General features: G+C 54.3%; 1 protein-coding gene across 1 annotated transcript; it reads right to left on the minus strand.

The window, feature by feature from the left end:
* Positions 1 to 398: 398 nt before the first annotated feature.
* Positions 399 to 23,476, minus strand: FCHO1 (FCH and mu domain containing endocytic adaptor 1). The gene is made up of 26 exons (XM_068979309.1): positions 23,429 to 23,476; positions 19,274 to 19,365; positions 18,118 to 18,192; positions 16,677 to 16,818; positions 14,793 to 14,945; positions 14,448 to 14,552; positions 13,326 to 13,424; positions 13,143 to 13,239; positions 11,507 to 11,551; positions 11,313 to 11,391; positions 10,296 to 10,320; positions 9,865 to 9,922; positions 9,008 to 9,186; positions 8,880 to 8,904; positions 8,447 to 8,498; positions 7,768 to 7,859; positions 7,123 to 7,398; positions 5,345 to 5,457; positions 5,149 to 5,236; positions 4,884 to 4,992; positions 3,797 to 3,952; positions 3,372 to 3,504; positions 2,722 to 2,921; positions 1,798 to 1,853; positions 1,112 to 1,276; positions 399 to 578 (listed from the first exon to the last, which is right to left on the minus strand). The coding sequence occupies exons 1-26, from the start codon at positions 23,453 to 23,455 to the stop codon at positions 556 to 558; spliced, it is 2,664 nt and encodes an 887-aa protein (XP_068835410.1). The 5' UTR covers positions 23,456 to 23,476; the 3' UTR covers positions 399 to 555.

The raw sequence follows: 23,476 nt of genomic DNA on the forward strand, positions 1-23,476 counted from the left end.
CTCAAACCTCAAAGCCCCATTTATAATGCTCTCTGCTTAGGAAGTCTTTCTGGCATCCCCCTCTAGGTTCCTCTAGTCCGTGTTCTCTTTCACCAGCCCACGGGACTGGAGGTATTCATGGAATTGGGGGTGTTCATATTTGGCTTTTTTCGCCTCAATATCACCCTGCACTGGCTAGGTAAGGGTGGAGGGGTGGAGGTAAGATCATTAGGAATTTTAACTCTCTCCTACCCATCCGTCTTTTCTTCTCCTCTTCTCTGGAAACGTGAAGGAAACTTCCTGGTGCAGGAAAAGTCTTGTTATTTATTTTATTAGAAAATAGAGTGTTTATGTAAAGAACATCAAAAGGTCGAGGACCTGCACGGGAGTTGGCGTGAGCAGGAGTGGATCTCAGGCTCAGCCAAATTGAGTACGGGGATCCTCTCCATGGAGTCAGGGCCTCAGGGGAGGCCAGGTGGGGAGCCCCCGGGTCCAGCAGGAGGGCAGGAAGCAGTCAGCGAGCACCACGATGCAGGGCGGAGCTGGGGCCAGCAACACTGGTCAGCTTCTGTGGGCTTAACAGCTCACCAGGTACTTCCCTGTGGAGACAGAGTGGTGAGGGGAGAAGGGATCCCCTAAGCTCTCCCAAACACCCCTCTAACTCACTGTTCCAGGGTCCCATGGACCCCAGCAGCCGCTCGTGAGGACAGAAGCATGGGGTGGGGGTGGATGCACCAATGGGGCCTCCGGCTCCCTGCCTTGGGTTCTCGCAAGGACGCCAGCCAGCAGGGGACACTTCTTTTTTTCTTTCTTTTTTGGCTGCACTGCGCATGTGTTCTCCGACTAGGGGTTGAATCCATGCCCCTTGTAGTGTAAGCATGGCGTCTTAACCACTGGCTGCTCAGGGAAGTCCCATAGAGGATACGTCTTGATCCCTTTCACTGGGGCTCTGACCACCCATCTCTCCACCCGTACCCGCCACCTTGGGTCTCCAGGCCCCAACACCCACCTATCTTTTCCAAACACCCTAAATGTCTCCCCTCCCCCTGCATCCTAGCAGAAGCAATGAGCGGGACTCAGAGCCCGGCCTGGTCTTGGCTCCGGGGATGCGCAGTGGCAGGCAAGGGCGTACCTGTGGCGAACCTCCTCTTTACCAGCGACATGCGGTAGCCACTCCCCACCAGCTCCACGTCCACGCCGGACAGAGTGGCCCCCTCACTGGTGAACTGAGCAGCTACAGGGCTGGGCGTGCTGGGCCCAGAGCATGGCTCCCAGCTGGCAGACAGGCGGCCAGAGCCTGGGGAGGTCTGAGGTCAGCTGTGCCCTTTTCCTCACCCCAGCCCTCCAGTGACCTGGGCTCCTCCTCAGCCCTGCACCCAAGCCCTTTGACCTGTGGCTCTGTTCCCTTTGGCTTCTTCTTGTGTTCTGCACCCTTTTCCTTTGGTCCTGCTGGGGTTGTGTGTGGTTTCCAAAGGAATTCTGTCTCAGGGCCTTTGCACCTCCTGTGTGCACCTCCTGTGCCCGCCCCCTGGGATGCCCTCTCTTCCCGCATTGTCAAAGCCCTAAGCTTTCCTTGATGCCTACATTTCCCTGCCTCCAGCACATCCCTAGTTCTCCCCTAGTTTATTTACAAAACATTTTTAGCCACGTCCCATGGCTTACTGGATCTTAGTTCCCTGCCCAGGAATCGAACCCCCGCCCTCGGCAGTGAAAGCGTGGAGTCTAGCCACTAGCCTGCCAGGGAATCCCCTCTTCCCTAGTTTAAACAAGCCTATCCCATTTGAGACCTCCAAGCCCTTATGTACAACCATAACTCACCCCCTGCCTCAGACACGTCTGGAAGCTTCCATAGGAGCCGCTTCTCCTCCAGGTTCCTGGCATCAAGAGATCAGGTCAGGTCTTTCCCAGAAAAGATATTCGGAGCCCAGGGTCCCAGCTCAGTTGCCTCTTGGCTACATGACCCAAGAAAGCCATGTCCCCTCCCTGGCCTCAGTTTCCCCATGTGTGAAAATGGGGGCGAGGGTGTGGAGCAGCTGTTTCCTGAAGGCTCCTCAGCCTCATAGCACGTGTAGGTGATGCATTTGGTCCTATAAATTCGGTTTCTTGGTTGTTGGTTCTACCTTTTGTACAAAACAAAGTTGTACAGTGACTAAAAGCCCGGGGCCACGAGTGGGTGGCTGGTTCACATCCTGGTGTGACCTCCAGTCAATGACTTTGCCTCTGTCTACCTCAGCTCCCCCTCGGTAAGTGGGGATGATGGTGATCCACCCCTCAAGGGATTGCTAAAAGCCCCGACCATTCAGTGTGTGCAGAGATGTAGGACACGCCTAACAGATAGGAAGCTTTTGGTGTCAGACATTACTTTTGTTAATGATGCTGCCCTTAGCTCCAAGCAAGGCACGTGCAAGCGCGCTCAGTCACTCCAGTCCTCTCTGACTCTCTGAGACCCCCTGGACTGTAGCCCGCAGGCTGCTCTGTCTGTGGGGATTCTCCAGGCAAGAATATTGGAGTGGGCTGCCATCTCCTCCTCCCGGGGACCTTCCTGACCCAGGGACTGAATCCACGTCTCCTGCGTCTCCTTGCACTGGTGGATGGGTTCTTTAACACCAAGCTTCTTTGGGAAGCCTCTGAGCAAGGTGAGCCCACAGTGAATGGTCAGGCCTACAGTGAACCCATCAGTTGCTGCATCGGAGGGCGGTCTACTAGGTTCTGAGCCTCTCCCGGCCTCCCGCTCGCCCTCACCAGGTGGCAGCCGGCTGCAGGCGGACATTGGTCACAGGTTCCCCCACGGGCAGCAGGATCTGGACATTGGTGAGCGGTGTGGGCACGACTGTGGCACCGGGTTGGTAGCTGTACTCCACCGAGACCTGAGTGAGGGTCGGCCCACACTGCCAATGGGCGCTCAGCTGCAGAGGCATGGACTGGGGACCGGGGCGGGAGAACTAGGGGGAGCAGGAACAGGAGAGAGGATGTGGCTTGAGCTGCCCTGTCCTGCCACACCACACACTGTCCAGCCATGCTGCCCCTGCCATGCCACCCAGCATTCAAATGGCCTGATTCTGCACTGCCTGTGACACCCAAGGGGCTCCTGATACCCCAAGGGAGCTCTTTGTTGATGAAAGGTTGTACTACATGACATGTCCAGCAGAAGGCAATAGAGTGCCTCATTCTAACATAGTCTTGGGGACAGGCCCTGGGAAAAGGCCCCTTCTAATCTGCATAATGCAGCCGTCTGCCCCAGCAGAGTCCTGGCCCCCTTACACTGCCCACCCCTGCCTACTCCCACAGCTCCCCCCACTCCCACTGCTCTTGCAGTGAGAGCTGCCTGCTCACCCCGCCCCTGCCCACCATCCTCCATGCCCGCTCTGCCCCACCCCATCCACCCGGCCCACCTGGTACCGCAGGAGTACTACGTTGTAGTAGGAGGCAGCTGGATTCTGCTCTGCCTGGCGTTGCAGAGTCTCAGTCAGAGTCGTCATGTTGAGCCAGAAGTCTTTGGTCTCTGGGTCACTCTGGGAAGGGTCACTGCAGAGACCAAGAAGAATCACCCCAACCCTTGGGAGATGCCTACACCAAAGGCCTCCTGAAGATGCAGATTCCCAGGCTAACCCTGGGACCAGGAAAGTGTAACTCCCAGGAAAGGGGGGTGGTGGGAAGCAAAAGAGGGAAGGAAAGTGAGTTTCAGAGAGGGAGAGTGACTTACCCAAGGTCACACAGCAAATCCCAGGAGGCAGAACAGAAATTCAGGGCCGGGGAGCGCCTGGCCTCCACCAGCCCCTGGTACCACCTAACTGTGCGCCCCTTCTTCTAATGGTACCTGAAGAGCAGGTCAGCATTGGGCTGGAAGTGCTCAATGGGGGCCGCATGCACGAGGCGGAAGCTGAGGACGGGAGGGGGTGGGGTCCCGCTGAACACGCGTACGATGCCGGCAGGGAAGGTCATGGTCAGCTCCCCAGTTACTCGAGCCAGGCAGCTGGTGGGGGGAGTTGAAGAAACTGGGCATTGGCTTAGGGCTCTGCCAAGCCCCTCTTCCTCCCCTCGCTACTAGCTCCACTGTAGCCTGCGGCTCACCAGGTCCATCAGAACCAGCAAGGCCCTGACCCAGGCAGCATCCCAGCCCCAGCTGCCTCCCCTTGTGTCCCTGCCTGGACAGCAATCTAGACACCAGGAAGAATCCACAGTGAGCTGAAGGAGACAGGGACACTCCCTTCCCCAGTTCTCTTTTCCCCTAGGACACCAGGAAGCTCAAAGCAAACCATTCAGTCCTCAGCTTGGGTTTTGGGTCTGATACCCTTTGTGGCTTCATCTTACTGTGTCTTTCGGCTGGGCGCTGTCCCCAGATTATTCCTGGTCCCTCGAGTCACCTTTCCCTTTCCCGCTCTGTGGGCTGGCCTCTGGTCTTGCTCCTGCAGTGTGATGCCCACAGCAGCCTCGGAGGAGCTCCGCTCCACCATGGAAACATCAGTGCCCTGTCTGCCTGCCTGTGTGTGTGTGCACACCCGCTCAGTCACTAAGTCGTGTCCGACTCTTTGCCTCCCCGTGGACTGTAGCCTGCCAGGCACCTCTGTTCATGGGATTTTCCAGGCAAGAATACTGGAGCGAGCTGCCATTTCCTTCTCCAGGGGATCTTCCCGACACCGGGAACCTGAATCTCCTGTGTGGCAGGCAGATTCTATGCCACTGAGCCCCCTGGGAAGCCCACATCACTGCCTTAGCCTGTTCAAATGCCCCCTATGGCTCCTATTGCTCTCAGGATGGGCCTAGTCGCTCAGCTCCATGTCCGAGGCCGTTCCATGGTAAAGCAGATCAGGAAACCCCCCTGAATGCTGGCCCTGCTGGAACCCAGATGCACAGCTCCCAGGAAGCCCTGTTTGCTTGTCACCATCTGCCCCACCACTGTGTACCTGGGGCTGTGGCCACGGAAGTAGGCGTGGACGTACTCAGTGAAGGCAGTGGCCACGGGCAGGGCATCCTGGGAGCCCAGGACCACAGGGCTGGGACCCCGAGAGACTCCTGGGGGTGGCAGGGAGGGAATGGGGGACAGACAGAGTGAGCACAGGTCCCAGGCTCCCAAACCTCCGCCCTCTGCGACAAAGCCTCTGTTGTATCACTTGGCCACCCACCCGGACTGGAGAAGGTGACCCTGAAGCCCAGAGAGGACCCACATACCATGTCCGGTCTGGGATGCGAAGCTGGGCCGTTCAGGGATGGAGCTGGGAGCTGAAGAGCCCAGCGGAGAGGGGCTCAGGGAACGAGACTGGAAGGGAAGAGGAGAAGCCGGCCTGTGAACACCCTGGCAGAAGTGCCCCGAGGCTGATCCTGGAGGCGACCCCCCCAGCCCAGCTCCTGCTGCCCCCGACCCTACCAGGTCTCCATTGCTGCGCATGAGGGGACAGGATGCCTTCCTGGAGCGCGGTCTCCGGGATGGGGCTGCCAGACCCTCCCTGACTGCAAGGTCAGCAGGTACAGGCATCAAGTCTGGGGAACAAGCGTAAGCACAGACATGGCTCAGCTGCTGTCTGGGCCTCTCGGGGAAGAATTCAGCCCCAATCCGAGAATCAGGCTCACAGGTGGAAACCCCCTGATGGTCAGAAGTCCTCGGGCTGCAGAGAAGGTGCTGGACAGGACTGGAGACACCACATGCAACCTTGAGTCTCCCAGACACTAGACTGGCGGCTCAGTAAGGGGTGAGCTCCCGATCGCTGGAGGTACGCAAACAAGGGCTGGATGTTCAGAAGGCAGGCACACTGTTGCAGGGGGGTGGATTTGGCAGAGACCTTTTATCCAACATTTGGCAATTCTACGACCTTCACCCTCTCTGAGAGGGTCTCCCACCCTGGCCAGTGTCCGAGTTGCACCCTTCTAATTTAACTAATCTCGGTGTTAACACCTCAGTTCCCCTTGCTCTCCTGCTTCCCTGGTATTCCTGCTTTGCTCCATCTACAAATGCTTACTTGCCCACCTACACCCCACACGATGCTGTCTGTCCCAAGGTTCTCAACCGGGTCAGATCCCTTGCTGTGCTGGGGCTGTCTTCCTCCCTGGCCTCCATTCCGCACACGTCAGGTGTACCCTGCCCCCAAGTGGTGACAGTCAAGTACCAGTGATCCTGTTGCCAAGTGTGCCGGAGAATAAAGGGGCAGAACCGGCCCAGTTGAGAACCTTAATTCTACGATAAACCTCTGGTAACTTCATCTGTCTACACTTGTGGTCTGCACTCACTCCTCTGAGCCCTGAGCCCTCCCTTGAACCAGTTCCAACCAGGCTCTTTCTTTACACCAAGGATGGTACCCTCTGCCCCCACTGCTGGGGATCTCATGTGGCCACAGCCTGCAGCCCCTCTAACTCAGGGCCCAGAAGCCAGCCCACACCCAATCCCCTCCTCCCTCCCGGCCTTGCACACCCCCACTCCAGCTTCTTCCGCCCCATCCTTCCTGCTCTTTCTGCCCCTCCCTCTCCTCTCAGTTGCTCTCAGACCCTCCGCCCTGACTCTTCTTTTCGCTGGGCCCCATGTCTACCAGCGGCTTCTCCCCACTGTCACCGCATCACCACTTACCTGGACTCACTTCCCTGGTCTCCAGCTCCCATCCTCACCGACCAAGTGGTCAGAGAGCCTGTAACCCCAGCAGGTTTCACCCCTCTCTGCTCACAGCCCCTCCCTCCTGTGGCTGACCTTGTTGGGGGTAAAACTCACGTTTCTCCCTGGGATCCCTGGGCCCCACCTGGTCCCATCTCCCTGTCGACATCTCCCCCTCCACTCCCTCCTTCTCCCTCTCATTATTCTGTTTCAGTCACGCTGGCCTCCTTGCTCGTTGTTCTTCAAAGGGCCTAGCCCCCTTCTACCCCAGGGCCTTTGCACATTCCTCTGCTGAGAATTCCATTCCTGGAGTCCACATGGCTTCATCCTCACCTCCATCAAATCTCAGTTCGGCCTCTTCAGGAGGCCCTACGCTTCCGAGCCGTCACCAGGCACCTGTCACCTCCTGCCTTGTTAAACATTCATCTTATTAATGTCCCTGCAAGGATTAGGGTTTCTGCCTGCCTGGGTCCCAGCTGTGTCCCTGTTCAGGCCCTGGCCACATTACGAACTCTCTCATCGCCCAGGGCTCAGAAAATTCTCAGACCAGGGGTAGAGGGACTCACCTCCTCCAGCCACAGCCTCCGGCCCCCAGGGGCTCGGGGATGCTGCAAGGGGCTGTGGCGAGTCTGATGGCACCAGGGACTGTGTGTCCCTTGACTCCGGGGGTGACACCCTACAAGTAGGTGGGCTCTGTGGGGTGCCGGGGCGTGGGACCCAGGAATCCGGGGAGGGACCCGGTGCCGCGTGGGACGGTGAGTCCAGTCCGGAGTCCTCCACGTTCTCGGGAGACGAGGAGGAGAAAGGCGAGGGGCTGGAGGTGAAGCCGAGGCTGCTAGAGCCTGGGGGAGGGAAGGGGGGCAGCCAGCTCCAGACTCCACTCATACGGAGCCCTGTCAATCCTCTCGCAGGCCACGCCCATGCTGAGGATGGCCCGCCCCCATTCAATGTCTTGCCCTCCTCAGCAGGCCTTGTCCATCTCTACTGATGCCCCGCCCACCCACTATTGTCATCCCACTCCCACAAACGCCGTACCTTCTCTCCAGCTCCGCCCATTCCTGCTGTGGCCTCGCCCACCCTCACTTTGACCCACAAAGGATCCCCACCTCCTCCCTCCAACCCATCCCGCCTATCCGAGCCTCCTACTCTGGTAATGGCCCCACCCACCCTCCTGTAGCCACGCCCACGCCCCGAAGCCCCACCCCCATCACCTGTAAAATCTTCGTGGTCCAAGGCGGACTCTAGGGTAGGTCCAAAGAGGTTCTTGGAAACCTGCTCATCCGGTTGCAGCTTCTCCGCACAGCTGGGGACACGGATTGGACAGGCGGGGTGCGTGCTATCACTTCCACGCTTCCTCCCTTCCACTTCGGGACCCTGGCATACCCTGTTTTTGGTCTTGAGCTCTGTTCCCCCCAAATCTCCCTACGGCCACGTCCTGCTCCTCTTCTGGAGTCAGCTCCAGGCCCTCCCCACATCTGCGACCCCTCCACCACGGCCCCACCTAAAGTCACTCACTCCTATTTTCCATCATGGTCCCTGCTTTCATTTCTTCGCAGCACTTAGAAGCATCAAATATGCTCTAACGTACTTACTATCTAACAAATCCGAGCCACTAGAATGTGACTCTGAGAAGGAGGATCTATCTAGATCATTTATCTTTGGAACCCAGAACAGCAGGAGTGCACACAAAGCACTCAATAAATGTTCATCAAATGAATGACTAAGTGGTCCCTCAAAAATGGCACGTCCTTAACTCCCTGCCAGGGTGAAAGAAGGGGAGTCAGAGACTTGGGGAGGCAGCAGGGGAGGAGGAGGAAGAGGTGGTGTCGGGGACGGGCCGCCCACCTGCCCACTCATGTGGGCCCAATGCCCCACCCCCATGGAACCCACCTGCTGGCCCTTGGGGCGGATTGAGGCCTCTGTGGTCTCCCGACAGCGTCCCCTGTGAGAGATGGACCTCCTGAGCCTTCCCATCACCAGGCCTGCACGGCTTCCCACTCCACAGACCAGGAGACCGAGGCTTGGGGCTGTCCAGTCAGCCACCCAAAGTGACCAGCAAATCAGGCAGAGAGTGATCTGAACCTGAGCCAACTTGTCTCCAGCTTTTGGCTTCTCTCCCAGCCTCAGTGATCCCTTTTGGCTCTCACTTAATTCTCATAAGGAATGACCCCACGTCATTAAAGGAGAGTGAGATCAGAGTGGGCAAGCAGCTTGCCCCAAGTCACACAGCAGAGCTGACATTCAAACCCACACCCACATTCCAGGCCCAGTCTCCCTTTCACGGGCCTCTTGTCAACTGAAGAGCCCTCAACAGACTACTCACGTGAAGAATGGCGTTTCATGGTGCCCTGCGGACAAAAGGGTGGCATCAGGTTGGGGGGGCGTTCGGCCGGAGCCCCCGCCCCACACAGGGCATCTCCCCATGCCTCACCCCGGGGCCAGGCGCCTCACCCCGGGGCCGGGAGGAAGAATGAGGCTGCCCGCTGTGGCCTTGAGCTGGGCCGCAGCTGCCTTGGGACTGCAGGGTGGGGCCCGGGCTGAGGCAGGCTTGATGTGCACGTAGATTTTGCGGGGTTCCTCATCATCAAAATCGGAGTCGCTGGATGAGAAGTGGGTGGACTCTGCTGTGCGTGCACTGCAGTCAAGGCACCAACACTGGCTCCCCCCAGTCAGCCCTCACACCCGTCCCTTCCTGCTCATACCCCTTTGGGGTGCGGCCCCATCTCCACTCTCATCACTTGCCCCCCTCGCCTTGACACCACGCATCTGCCACCATGCTCCTCTCCCCACAAGCCTTCATACAAGAATGTGTGCGTGCTCACTCAGTCGTGTCTGACTCTTCACAGCCCCATGGGCTGTAGCCCACAGGCTCCTCTGCCCATGGGATTTCCCAGGTAAAAATACTGGAGTGGGTAGCCATTTCTCCTCCAGGGGATCTTCCTGATCCAGGGATCAAACCCGTGTCTTCTCCATTGGCAGGCATTTCTTTACCACTAGTGCCACCTGGGAAGCCCCTTATATAAGCATTCCCTGACCTAATCAGTAAACTATTCAGCTGCTAAACCCCAACACATGACCACCTCTTCCCTTTTGCTCCCCGCCCTGCGATAACCAAGCCCTCCTCTCTCTCTGTTGCTCAGCTCTGACCCCTCAGGGTGAGTGTCTGTATTTGAATCTGCTTGCTTCACAACTGGAGGCTCCACCAAGAATGCAGGCAGAGAGGGTTCCTAATGGTGGGTGGATCCCTGTGGATGGAGCTTTGTCCTTGTTGTGCCAACAACTGCCCCCAGAGGGCGCCAGGAGGATATTGTTCTGGGTGACATCAGGCCTGACGGTGAAACCTTCCTCATCCACCTCTGGACAAGTCTGGGGAGGGACAAGCAAGCAGTGTGTTAGGCTCTCCAGTACCAAACCTCCCATCTCACCCTGCCATGCCCGCCTCCCACCTCTGGGCCCTGACTCAGATCAAAAAAGAACCCCAGTGGCAATAACTATCTTCCCGCGGTGTGTGGGCAGGTTCTTAAAGGAAGAGAACACGCCACTACCTGTCCTGAGGGGCAAATGGAAGCGAAAGGAGGATACTGGTCCCTCCCACATCATCCATGGGGGTTTGCAGCCAATGTGGGACTGGAACCTGGTCCCTAAGCCGTGTGACCTCTAGCCCCTTGTGCTCCAGGCGTGGTTTCCAGACATGGGAGTGCGGAGCAAGGCAGGACTGGGCCCCTCCCATGGCACTTACCCCTAAATCAGGTTCCAGGGAATCTCTGCGGATGGAGAAGCAGATGTCAGTGTCTGCTCCGCCACCTCCACTGGCCCTCCCCTCCACCCCCAACACCAGATGCAGAACCTGCAGGCAGTCCCCTGGGCGGCTCTGTGGTCCTGGGCCAGCCCTGCAGGTGGGGCAACCTTGGGGCTAGCTTGGGGCTGGGGCCAGTGAGTCTGAGTTAGCTGAGTATGAGGCATTCTCAAACAGCTTGGAAGGGGAGGGACTTGGAAATCAGTCTGAATGTAGGGCTCACCTTGGCAGGGAAATAACAGGGCCAGCCTTGGCAAAGAGAAGAATTCTGGGCTAGCCTGGGCAAGGCTAACCCTGGTGTAGCCAGGGAGACCACGGGTATAGGGAAGAATTTGGTACTAGTTTGGGCAGAGACTCTTGGGCTCATCTTGACAATGGTAGAATTACCAGGCTAGATGAGATGAGGGAAACAGCAAATCTAGCCCTGCCAGGGAGAAATCCCAGGCCAGCCAGGGCAGGGGTAATCCTGGATGGGTCTGGAACAGGCCGCCCCTGGTCTAGTCTTGGCAAAAGGAGAATTCTGGATGACCTTGTGTGTGTGCTAAGTCACTCTGCTCGTGTCCAACTCTGTGTGGCCCTATGGACTATAGCCTGCCAGGCTCCTCTATCCATGGGATTCTCCAGGCAAGAATACTAGAGTGGGTTGCCATGCCTTCCTCCAGGGGATCTACCCCCCCCCAGGGGTTGAGCCCATATCTTTTAAGTCTCCTGCATTGGCAGGTGGGTTCTTTGCCACTAGTACCATCTGGGTAGCCCCCTGGACTAGTTTGGGCACTGGTAATACTGAGCTAGCCTGGACAGAAGTGCTTCTGGGCTCGCCTGGGTAGAAGGGATCCTGGGCTAGCCTGGAATGGAAATTCTCTTGGGCTACCCTAAGCAGAGGACTTCCAGGAGAGCCTAGGAATGAGGAGGGATCCTGGGTTAGCCTGGGCCAGGGCTGGGGCTGGGGTGCTTCCTCACACAGCTGTAGGTGGCTCCCGCTCCCGCCGGCTCAGTCCTGGGAGGCGAAAGGCCTTGGCTCCACGCAAACGTTTCATTGCTGAAAATAGATGAAGGGGTGCAGATGAGCCCTGGGTGGGGGTCCCCTTCCCATTCAGATCTGCCTCCCTCATCCCCATGGTCCAGCCTGGGCATCCAGGCCCAGACGTACTTGCCTTCCTGCAGGGTAGCCGCTCTGTACGCCTCAAAGTCCAAAGGCCCTGGGACAGAAAAAATTGAGAAACTCAGCCAGGCAGGGGGACTGGGCCTGGGAAGGGTAGCAATATACCTTTGGTCACACAATGGCACCTGGGTCTGAGCTTAAGGTGAGTCAGGGTCCAAGGCGTGAGCCAAGATGCTGAACCAGTCTCGGAGATAGTCATGAGTGGGGTGGGCCAAGGGTTCCTGGTCTTGCCTTGGATGGCTGCCACCTTGGGATGGACTGGAGGGACTGCCTGAGTTACTTCTGCTTCCAGAATTTCTGGGTAGAACTTGGGTGGGTCAGAGGATGGATCATAAATGTCAGTGCAGTGGGCTGAGCCTTAAGTCCCAGGATGAGGACCTGGGACTCTCTCCCAAGGGTGATGGGAAACCACAGAGGTTATGTGAGCAGGAGCAGGGCATGAGAAATCTGGAGCCAGTGAAAAACAAGAATGGAGGTTCACACTATGAGAGGCAGCCTGAGCTGGTGCTGAGCTATAGAGACGGGAGGGAGAAAAGACAGACCCTAGTGGTTGTCTAGACCTAAGGATGTAAACAGCATTTACTAAAGTACCTACTGTGTGCCAAGCACACATTTTGTCCTTTATTTGCATCAAATTAGTGAACCCTGAATATTCATTGGAAGGACTGATGCTGAAGCTCCAATACTTTGGCCACTTGATGCAAAGAGCTGACCCACTGGAATAGACCCTGATGCTGGGAAAGACTGAGGGCAAGCGAAGGAGCCAACAGAGGATGAGATGGTTGGATGGCGTCTCTGACTCAGCGATGTCCATTGAGTTTGAGCAAACTCAGTGAAGGACAGGGAAGCCTGGCGTGCTGCAGTTCACTGGGTTGCAAAGAGTCAGACATAACTTAGCGACTGAACAACAGTAACAGTGAACTTTCATGACACTATTAGTTGGGCGCTATCATCCCTACTTTACAGAAGAGGAAACTAAAACTCAGAGAAGGCGAGACAGATGCCCAAGGTGACACAATGAGTAACAAGGGAAAGATGCAAACCCAGACGTGACCCTAAAACTTGGGCTCTCAATTCTTCCTTGACCCTGTAATCTGGGACATTTTCAAATGGGCCTTTTGCTCAATAATCCTCAGTGGCTCCCTTGAGCCCTCAGGGAAACAGTTGAAAGGCTGACCCTGGCATTCAAGACCTCTCTGGTATCTAGTGGTAAGAGATTTATCTGTAAGATTAGGCATCAAGTTCTCTTCCTCTGTAGGTTGCTGAGTTAGATTTGTCTTCAGTCCATTTTTTAAAAAGATTATTTTTAAAAATGCGGACTACTTTAAAAGTCTTTTATTGAATTTGTTACAATACTGTCTCTGTTTTCTGTTTTGGTTTTTTGGCTGCAAGGCATGTGGGAGTTCCCTGACCAGGAACTCAATCTGCACCCCCTGCACGGGAAGAAGCCAACCCCTGGACCACCAGGGAAGTTTCATCCATCCATTTTGCTTTTCTTTTTTTTTAACCCCATTTTTCTGGTGAGGAAAATGAAGCCCAGGGAGGTTCATTCTCTAGGCTCTTGAATCCCGTTCCTTCCCCATAGCTGTGGCTCCACAGCCCAACTCCCATGGATGCCCCAGACTCACCAGGTTTCTCCTGGCCTGTGCCTTTGCTCTCTGCAAACTTCCTCAGCAGCATCTCCACGCTGACGTTTTCTACGTTCTGCTTAAACTCCTCATGCACCTGGGCCAGGAGGACGGAGTCTGTAACCAGGCAGGGCCTTCTTGCCCAGCACCCCAACCTCATTCCCCACCCCCAACCCCACTCACCTGCCCAATTTGCACATGGGTGTCCTCCACTGAGTGGGCATAAGAGCCCATCAGTGCCTTCATTTGCCGCAGGTGGGTCTCTTCCATGGCTTGGAAGCGCTGAGGCAGGAGGGGAGGAGCAAAATGGGAAGGTGTGGCTAGTGACCCCACCTGACCAATCAGAATGTTCCAACCCCCTGGCCTCAGTGATTGATTTGGGTAAGAGCTCTGGGACTTTTGCTGGAATCATAGAAAAAACACTTATCCTGACTCAATGAGCTGGTAGATAAATGGGGCCACTGCTGGTGGCTACTTTGTTACACACACACACACACACACACACACACACACACACTGAGACACTGAGGAGGGTATGTCTGCCTGGGAATGAAGCCCTCAGGGAGAAAAACAGATTTGAGAAGCAAAGAGGCACAACTTCCTGCCAACACCATTTGGGCACCTGGATCCAGCCAGGCCTGAAGCTCTGCCCCACCCTGAACTTTTCAGTTCCCTGAGCCTGTAAGTCTCCTTGTCAGTTTGAACGAAGATTTCTATGGCTTGCAACTTTCTATCACTACAAAATCGAAGGAAAAAAAAATCTAATTCTTAATCCTGAGCTCCCAATCTGCTTTTTAAACCTTTGAGTAGACAGAGACCCAGAGAGGTGCAGTGCCTGGCCAAAGGTTGCACAGCTGGTGATGGACAGAGGCTAGACCAGGAATCCAGGCTTTTCAGTCACCATGACATGTCAGGAGACTCTTGGCTTCTAAATCCTGCCCCATCTTGTTGAAAAACCTTATCAATAATAATAATAATACATCATATAGAGTGGTTTCTATGCACCTGGTACTAGTCTGAAAATTTCATATATGGTGACTCATTTAATCTTCACAAGTCTATGAGGCAGGTAGGATTACTGTCCCCATTTTACAAATGGTGAAATTAAGGCACAGAACTGACTTGGTCTTTGAAATAATAATAACATCAACAACAACAACAAGAGCTAACTGGCTCTAGAATTTTACAGTTTTGGCCTGCGATTCTAAGGCTTCTGGGAGTCGAGGGTTTGGAAGGCTCTGGACTTCTGAGGCCCATAGCATCCTGGGCCCAGGAATGTGTAGGTCTCCAAGGCCCAGTGCCTACCAGAGCTGAGTCCAGCATTTTCTGCTCAAAGTCAGAACGGGCTGAGTTGTATTTCTCCACCAAACGCCGCAGGCTCTCTGCTGCCTTCCTGGTCTTGGTCTCCGCCTAGGAGACACAGGGAGGGGGCGGGGTTGGGAAAGGGACACTCGGGGCACTCTCCCTGGCCCCATCCCCAGCACGTAGACTCCCGGGGTGCCCAGGGTGTGGTCACGCAGGTTCAGGTTCAACGACCATGGCTCCGTGCTGTGCTTTCACGCTCCCATCAGGCAGCCCCGCCACCTCTCGGCAAACCCCTCGGGCCTGTGTGGGCCAGTGGTGGCTGGGGGCCCGCAGCTGGGCGCCCACCTTGTCCACCTCCTTCTGGCTGGTGCTCTCTCTCCGCAGCCGCTCCTGGTCCATGCAACGGTTCAGGTAGTTCTCGCGAGACTTGGGCAGGAGCTGGCTGACCCCCGTGAGGACCTGTATGGCATCGAGGGTGCCCATCGCTTCCTCTTTGCACTGTGGGGGTGGGGAAGAGCATGAGGACCCCCTGAAGGCCCTGCTGGGGTGCAGGACCTGAGCAGACCCTGGTACACACCATGAAATTCCCAGCCTCCCAAATCTGTGGGGTTCCAAGTCCTACAGAATACTTTTTTCCTGAGAAGTCTATGAATTTCAAAAATTTTAACTCTTTAAGTAGGTAATATTTACACATAATTCACATTTCAGAAAGTTTTAAGGAGTGAGCTCAGGTAAACCTCCCCCCCCACCCTTTTTTTTTCACTATGAAGTCTTTTTTTTTTTTTTTTCCTTTTGCCCCACTGCAAGGCAGATATGTGGGATCTTAGTTCCCTGACCAGGGATCGAACCCACACCCCCTGCATTAGAAACAGTCTTAACCACTGGACCACCAAGGAAATCCCAAACCTCCTATTATTACCATGATACATTTCCTGAAATAACTGGCATGAAGATCAGTGAATATGCCCATTTTTTATGACAAATGGTGACAGGCCATACTGTTTAACTGACTGCTTTTTCCACTTAATGATTCATTGTCAAGATTGTTCCATATCAGTCCAGAGAAAACTTCCTTGTTCTTTAATTTTTTAAAGAAAGTTGTGGTAAAATACATATAACGTAAAATTTGCCACCTTAACCATTTTTAAGTGTATGAAGTACTACAACTCTCTTCCTTAATGGGGGTTAAAAACTGCAGATTCTAGGGCTCTGTAAATGCAAACCCTCTATGACTCTAGATAAGCTTCAAATATTTTGGAATCTTGCGAGTCTAAGGCCTGGCTTTTCCAGGATTTTAGTTTTGTCAAGAAGCCTGGCACTCTGTGATGACATAGAGGAGCGGGATGGGATGGGTGAGGGAGGGAGGTCCAAGAAGGAGGGAATATATATATGTTAGTCACTCAGTTGTGTCTGACTCTTTGTGATCCCATGGAGTTAGGGTCCTCTGTCCATGGAATTCTCCAGATGAGAATATTGGAGTGGGTAGCCATTCTCTTCTCCAGGGGATCTTCCTGACCCAGGGATGGAACCCAGTCTCCTGCATTGTAGGTGGATTTTTTACCATCTGAGCTACCTGGGAAGCCCCATGTTATTGTATGGGAGAAACCAACACGACATTGCAAAGCAATTACCCTCCAATTTAAATCTGAAACAACTTCATTTAAAAAATAAAGTTTATGCCAAAAAAAAAAAAAAGAGTCTAGAAATGTCAAATAACAAGATATGTAGTTTCTAACACTCTAGCTCAGGGGTCAGCAGACTTGCTGTGAAGAATTAGGTGGTAAATCTGACATTGAACTCAGCCACTGCAGTTCATAAGCCAGCCGCAGAAGATCTGAACGTGAATGGGCATGGCTGTGGCCAGCACAACTTTATTTACTGGCATTAAAATCTAAATGTCCCGTAATAGTCACACACCATAACATATCCTTTTTTTAAAAAAATTTTTCCCCCAATCCCTTAAAAGTAGAAAAATTACTCATAGCTCGAGGTGATGGTCTAGCCATCGTCCGCTGGCTGTAGTTTGCATACCCCATGCTCTTAGAATTTTGAGAGTCTGAAATTCAACAATGCTCAGGTCTGTGAGATTCTGAGTTTGATGTCGTGGAATTAACAGAACCCTCAGGGGTACACACCAGGAGCTGGGGTTCCAAGGCCCCAGAAGTCCCGGGATCCTAGGAGCCACAGCCGTTCCCCACCCACCGGCCCAGCGGCAACCAAGGCAGAGACCTTCTTGTGTGCCTTGAGCTGCTCCTCCCCGTGGCGGAGCACATCCTTGATGAGGTCCTGAAGCTTCCGTGTCAGCTCCAGGTGGCAGAGCGCCAGCTTGTCTGAGGAGACTCGGAAGACCTCCCAGAGTGGGGCAAAGGTCCTGGAAACAGAGACGTTGGGGTCACACCCAGGGCCCAGCAGGCCCAACCCCAACCCTTCGGGAAGGGACCTCTCACCCAGCACGGCCGGCTTTGGCTCAGACACCTCATGTGTTCTGGGCCCTGCTAAACATGAACATACATGAACTCATTTAATCCTCATTGCAATCACATAAGGTGGGCCCGCAGCAGACAGGGAAACTGAGGCATGGGAGGCCCCGTCCCTCACCCAAGGCCCCTCAGCAAATGAACATCCGAGCAGGAGTTTCAACCTAGGCTGACGCCCGCCGTCCTCTGTCTGGACTCCAGGCCCAGCCCGATACTCCCCTTCCCACCTCTTTCCCCCACCTCATCTCCACTGTGCCCAGGCCCTGCAGCCACGCCTGCCTCTTTGCTCTTCCCTGAAATGCACAAGTGTGTGGCTGCCTCAGGGCCTTTGCACTAGCTGAGCCACCTCCCTGGGTCTCTGTCCCTCGGACACCCCCACGCCTGATTCTTTCTCATTACTGAGATCTCAGCTCCAGATACAGTGCCCACCTTCTAATGTTCCTATTTCATCCCCTTCCTAGCACCGTTCTCTCTGGGAAAGGACTTTGTTCGTGTTTGTGGTTAACATCTGCCACATATCCCAGACGCACACCCTACGAACAGGGCATGTAGGTGGCTGGAGGCTTGATCTGTTTTGATTGCCCCTGGGCTCCCTGGTGCCTCGAACAATGTCTGGCACACTGTATGGGCTCAGTAAATATCCACTGAATGAATGAATGAATTATAGCCCGCCAGGCTCCTCCGTCCGTGGGATTTCCCAGGCAAGAATACTGCAGTGGGTAGCCATTCCCTTCTCCGGGGGATCTTCCTGACCTAGGGATTAAACCTGTGTCTCCTGCATCGGCAGGCAGGTTCTTTACCACTGTACGTGCGGGCTCAGTTGTGTCCAGCTCTTGTGATCCCATAGACTGTAGTCCACCAGGCTCCTCTGTCCATGGGATTTCCCAGGCAAGAATACTGGAATGGGTTGCCATTTCCTTCTTCAGGGGATCTTCCCCACCCAGGGACTGAACCCAAGTTTCCTGCACTGCAGGCAGATTCTTTACCACTAGTGGCACCTGGAAGCCTCTTTACCACTGAGCCGCCTATATATACATTCATATTCCTCTGTCCAGTTAGCCCATAAGCAGGGGGATGACTCCACACCCCACATATCACAGGTGTGAAGAGATGTACAGCCAAGGGCAGCCTCCTGTTGCCCCCAGGGACCCCCATAGCCTTGGCGACTCCTGCCTCACCCACAGCCCACTCACCCCGTGGGGGTCCCGTTGCTGGCCAGCTTGGAAAGTTTTGCCATCGCCTTCGAGTAGGTCTCCTCGATGGTGGCCCTGGATAGGAGGACAGGGAAAGGATGGGGAAGGTCCTGGGCACCTTGGGACAGGCCCCATACCCCTGGGCCTCAGTTTCTCCATCTCAAACATCTGAGCAGAGGCCTCCAGGAGAATGATACAGCTCCCTGGCAGGGGAAGATGTTTGGGAAATTCACGGGAGAGGTTTTCCTCCTTAAATAAAATTTTACTAACAGCAGTGGCAGCAGCAGCAGCAGCAAGAGCAAGTAAACAAAATTTTGAGGACATAGTATGTTTCATGTGCTTTGTCTCACTTAATTGCAGAAGATAAACTCAGATTTCTTTATTCCCTCTAGACAGACACTGCTAAATGCTTACCTAATATCCACTCACATTTTCATCCTCATAGAATTTCAGTTTTGTTTGGGGTAGCCATGTGCCCAGTTTAAACTAGTTACCCACTGGGGTATTTTTTTTTCCCACTGGGGTATTTTTTGACAGAGGCACCCATGGGGTACCACAGACAATAGTGGATGGATCCAGGGTCTGAAGCCTCATGAAACGGAGCATGGCTGTGACAGTTCCTGTGTGACAGCCTCAGAGAGGAAAAACCTGGTTAATAATCCTCTGGACTCTCTGCCCGGATTTAACGGGCATTCAGCTGCTGAGGGGCTGGGGAGCAGAGATTGCCTTGCAGTTTGAGTTTATTGTGTTTTCTGGGACGTTGGAGCATTTACAAGCTGAAATGTAGATTATTTCATCGAACATGTATTTTCTTTTATCGTACTCAGGGCCCGAGATTGAGTTTTCAAATTTCTCCTTGTAAGTAGGTCATATTATCATCTCTACAAGAGGAGGCCTTAGAAGTCTGGTGATTATTGTTTAAAATGGGGCATAGGGCTGACAGTGTTGAGAACTGTCGGTCAGGAGGATCTTCAAGCTCATTTGGTTCCTGGAGACCCCAGAGATCAGGACCCTTTCTGGCAGAATGTGGTGCCCTGTCAGGGTGGGATGGGCACGGGAAAAAGGGGGCAGAGCCTGGGTGGAAGTACAAGACGGGCATGGCAGTGCGGACTTCAGGTCCTGGCCACGGGGATGGATAGGGCTTGGGGAACCTCACCTCTCCCGGATGAAGTCTGCCAGCTCCTTGGTGGAGATGGGCCCCTGCTTCACGCTGTGGTACAGGACCTCAAAGCCATGGTTTTTCTCTCCCTGCAGGGGGTGAGGATGGAGATTGAGAAAGGGGATGGAGAGGACGTCAAGGATGCCTAGCAACAGGGGCCTGGGCTGAAGAGCTAACTGGCAGAAGTCCATACTCTTGGCATAGGCGTTGGTTCTGGCCTGAGCCAGTCACCTGTTGCATCTCCCCTGGTCCTAAGGATTGGCTTATGGACCTTAATTTGGTCTAATTAGAAAAGACACCGGAATTCTTGTACCATAGCTGAGAGAGAGGCAGTCTCATTCACTCTTATCTTCCTCTCTCGCTATCTTTCTGTCTTTCTGTGCGAATGTGTACGTATCTCTCTACCTCTGTTTGCTCCTTTCTCCTTGGTCTCTTCCCCTCTGTTTTTCTCTTTGTATCTTTCCATAAATGAGAGATTATGTGGTCACAGGAGATCCTGGAAACCAAATGGAAACCATGAATTTTGGCAAGATGCTGAACTTGAGGGTCTGAATTAAAAGCGTGTTGAGAGACTTTCCTGGGGGTCCAATGGTTAAGAATCCACCTTCCAATGCAACGGATGAGGGTTCGATCCCTGGTCAGGGACCTAAGATCCCACATGTTGTGGCGAAACAAAGCCCACGAGCCACAGCTACAGAGCCCAGGCACTCTGGAGCCTGTGTGCTGCAACAAAGGTCTTGGTTATGAAGTCTTTAAAAAAAAAAAGCATCTTGAGCAGAGAGGTGCTGGACCAAACCAACCCTGAAAGCCACACTATTGCACAACTCTTCAAGTTTATGAATTAATACAACCCCTGTTGCTAAAGTCACCGTAGCCTTATTTTCTGTTCTCTTCAACATGAAAATTCCCTCTGAGGACTCCGCAAAGCAAGATGTGGGCCTGATACTCTCTCAGGACCCGGCAATGTGCAGTGCAGGGCAGGGCGCAGAAAGGGCATTTGAGTTTGTTGAATAGAGGGACAAGCTATTTTGCTGTTGCCTGGTGCTGGTGGGGACAGAGCCTCTACCCTGGTGTCTGCTGATGTCTTGCACAGAACCCCTTTTCTCCCAGTTCTGGGGTCACCACGGTTTGAGGCGGGGCTAGGGCTACACTGTGTGGTCCAGACCAGTCATGTCTCTCGCCGAGCCTACAGTGGCTCCTCATTAAGATGGGGGCAGGGAGCCATCTACCTCTCATGTGCGATGATCCACATCATGGTCCTCTAAAGTTCCAAAGGCAGCGCTCCTCATCGACTAAGCCACTAGGTTAGTCACTGTCATGTCCCACTCTTTGCAACCCCATGGACTGTAGTCCACCAGGCGCCTCTGTCCATGGGATTCTCCAGGCAAGAATACTGGAGTGGGTTGCCATGCCCTCCTCCAGGGGATCTTCCCGACCCAGGGATCGAACCCACATCTCTTGCGCCTAGCGCCACCTGGGAAGTACAGTGGGGAGGCCTCAGCAAACAACCCCAGCAGCCCCCTGCCCACCCCACCCAGGGGATCCTCGGGTGAGGCTGCACCAGGCACTGCTGCCCAGGCCAGCATCTGGAGCTGACTCAGAGCCAACTGCTGGCCTGTTTCCCAGACCTGGCAAACCCCCAGCAGTGTCTGACCCCCTCGGGCTGGGCTGGCAGCCGAGGGTCCTGGGAGGGGCTGTCTTGAGCCTATGTCTCCTATCAGAACCTCTGGACACCAGTCTTGCTCTCCAGCCAGGCCCAGAGAGATGTTTCTCTCTCTCTCTTTTTAGATTTACTTGTTTGTTTCGGGCTGTGCTGCATCGTTGGTGTGCAAGCTCCTCGCTAGTTGCAGTGTGTAGGCTGCTCACTGCAGCGGCTTCTCTTGTCGGGAAGAACGGGCTTTAGGGCATGAGGGCTCTGACTGTTGCAGCATATGGTCTCAACAGTTGCGGCTCCTGGGCTCTGGAGCACAGGCCCAGTAGTTGCAGCTCCCGGGCTCTGGAGCACAGGCCCAATAGATGTGGTGCACGGGCTCAGTTGCTCTGCAGTATGTGGGCCTTTCCTGGATCAGGGATCGAACGTGTGTCTCCCGTATTGGCAGGCGGATTCTTTACCACTGAGCCACCAAGGAAACCCAAGAGATCTTTCTAATACAGCTTGATCATGTCCTTCTCCTGCTCACACTTCCCCCGAGTGCCCTCCATGCCTCCAGCCCTGCCTTGGCCCAACAAGACTGGGGCATCCTTGTCTGGCTTGATCTCTCCCAAGTGGAGCCTCCTTCAGATCAGTCAGGGCCCCAGCATCATCCAGCAAAGAGCCAGCAATACTAACAATAGATTAAAAGAAACATTAAGTGAAAGAAATAGACAGGGGACTTCCCTCACAGTGGTTAAGAATCTGCCTTGCAATGCGGGGGACGCAGATTCGATTCCTGGGCAGGGAACTAAGATCCCACATGCGTCTGAGCAAATAAGCCTGCCTGCCACAACTACTAAAGCCTGCACGCCCTGGAGCCTGTGCAGTGCAATTACTGAGCCGACAACTAGACAGGCCGTGCGCCACAGTGAAAGATCCCACATGCTGCAACTAAGATCAGACACAGCCAATAAATAGATAAATAAATAAACAAATAAAAGAGAAACAGACATTCTGGGGTGCTCCCCGAGCCCTGGGGAAGTAGGAGCTTCATTCCCCTTTCCCAGATGGAGAAACTTAGTCTTCAGGATGCAAAGTCACCTGCCCAAGCGCTCCCAGAAGAGCCCAATTCAAATCCCAAACTCAAAGCTCTTATCCACTCTGTACCAGGGTATCTTTGGAGGGAGGGGTTAGGGGTGGCTACTATTTTCTCTTTGCTAGTCTGAATTTTCTGCAGTGAACTCGCCTGCCTCACACAATTAGAAAGAATTTAAAATATATGTAGATGCCCCTGTCAGGACTGCAAAATGTGGGAAACAACTGATCCTCAAAAGGTCAAACCCCCTTACACAAAGTGCCACCAGGGTCTCAGAGAGGGGCAGCCCTTGGATGAGGTCACACAGCCATTCAAAGGCAAATCCAGGGATTGTGACCCTTGGAAAGAAGGTGGAGGTCCAGCCCTCCTCCCATCCCTCCCACCCCTCTACCCACCGCCCGCAGGTGGCAAGGGGGTGCTGCCCCTTTAAGAAAGCAAATGCTAGTAAGAGGAGCCCCAGCTGGGGAGGGAGAAAGGCCTGTTGCCAGGGGTAACTAGTTGCCTAGCAACGGGCTTCCTCTCTGCAAGCTCTGGGCCTGCAACCAAGGAAGGGGCTTTCTGCCCTGGGTCCTACCCTATTCTCCTGTTCACATCTCCTCTGTGTCTCCCCATTAGCCTGGCTCTGCAAGAGGAGTCCTTGTGCCCTCCACTGGCCACCCCGTGGCACACCTCTTTATTTTTGCCCAGGTGGCTCCCCCTGCCCAGAATGCCTTTCTGGCATCCTTCAAAGCCCATGGCAAACACAGCTCTGCATCCTGCTCCTTCTCTGGCACACCCAAGGTTGCGCTCTGTCCTGACTCAGTAGGACTAGAGGTGTCTTACTAGCTCTGTGTCCCCCAGATTGGGGGTTCCTCAGGGTCAGGGTTGGGAGGCAGTCTCCTGGGGGCTCCAACATCTCCCCAGAGTGGGCTGGGTGGGTGGTGGTGGTGACAGGGAGGAAGAGAGTGAACGAGTGAAAACAAATCTGTCTCACTTGGCTCCCTGAGTCACACTATGTGGTCCGCAGTCTGGAGAGCAGACAGGTGAGCAGGTCCCTGGGGGTCAAGTCAAGAAAACCCCCCAACTCTCCAGCATGGGGAAGACGTGGAAATTCCCTGGCTGGAATGATCCTGGAAGCTCGGTCTGGCCCTGGGTTTGAGATCTGACTCTCTACTTTCTCACTGGGCAACTTCAGGTAAGAGATTCCTACTTTGGGCCTCAGTCACCCTGTTCAAGCTGTGATGTGCCCAAGACCACAAGGCCTATGACATCTGTGGCTATAGATTCAAACCCAGCCTGACTCCTCCCACTTTAACTTCTACCCCCTGCAAACCGTCCATCTGCCCAAGACTCTGCCCACAAGCCACCAGGTTTCTCCATCTCCATAAAAGCCCCCGCAGCCCTTCCAGGACACCCCACCAAAATAAGAGTGAATCTTACTTACCCAAAAATACTCCCCAAAATACGACATTTTGATGGCCTCTGTGGAGAC

Source organism: Capricornis sumatraensis, chromosome 9 (genome assembly GCF_032405125.1).
Source record: "Capricornis sumatraensis isolate serow.1 chromosome 9, serow.2, whole genome shotgun sequence".
Lineage (NCBI taxonomy): Eukaryota > Metazoa > Chordata > Mammalia > Artiodactyla > Bovidae > Capricornis > Capricornis sumatraensis.

Excerpts from the sequence above, each read along its gene's own strand:
- FCHO1 (XM_068979309.1), bottom strand. The coding sequence starts at position 23,455 with ATGTCGTATTTTGGGGAGTATTTTTGG. Across the intron at positions 16,819-18,117 it reads AGCAACGGGACCCCCACGGG|GACCTTTGCCCCACTCTGGG; the intron begins GTGAGTGGGCTG and ends CTCTGTTTCCAG. Across the intron at positions 1,277-1,797 it reads AGACGTGTCTGAGGCAGGGG|GCTCTGGCCGCCTGTCTGCC; the intron begins GTGAGTTATGGT and ends AGACCTCCCCAG.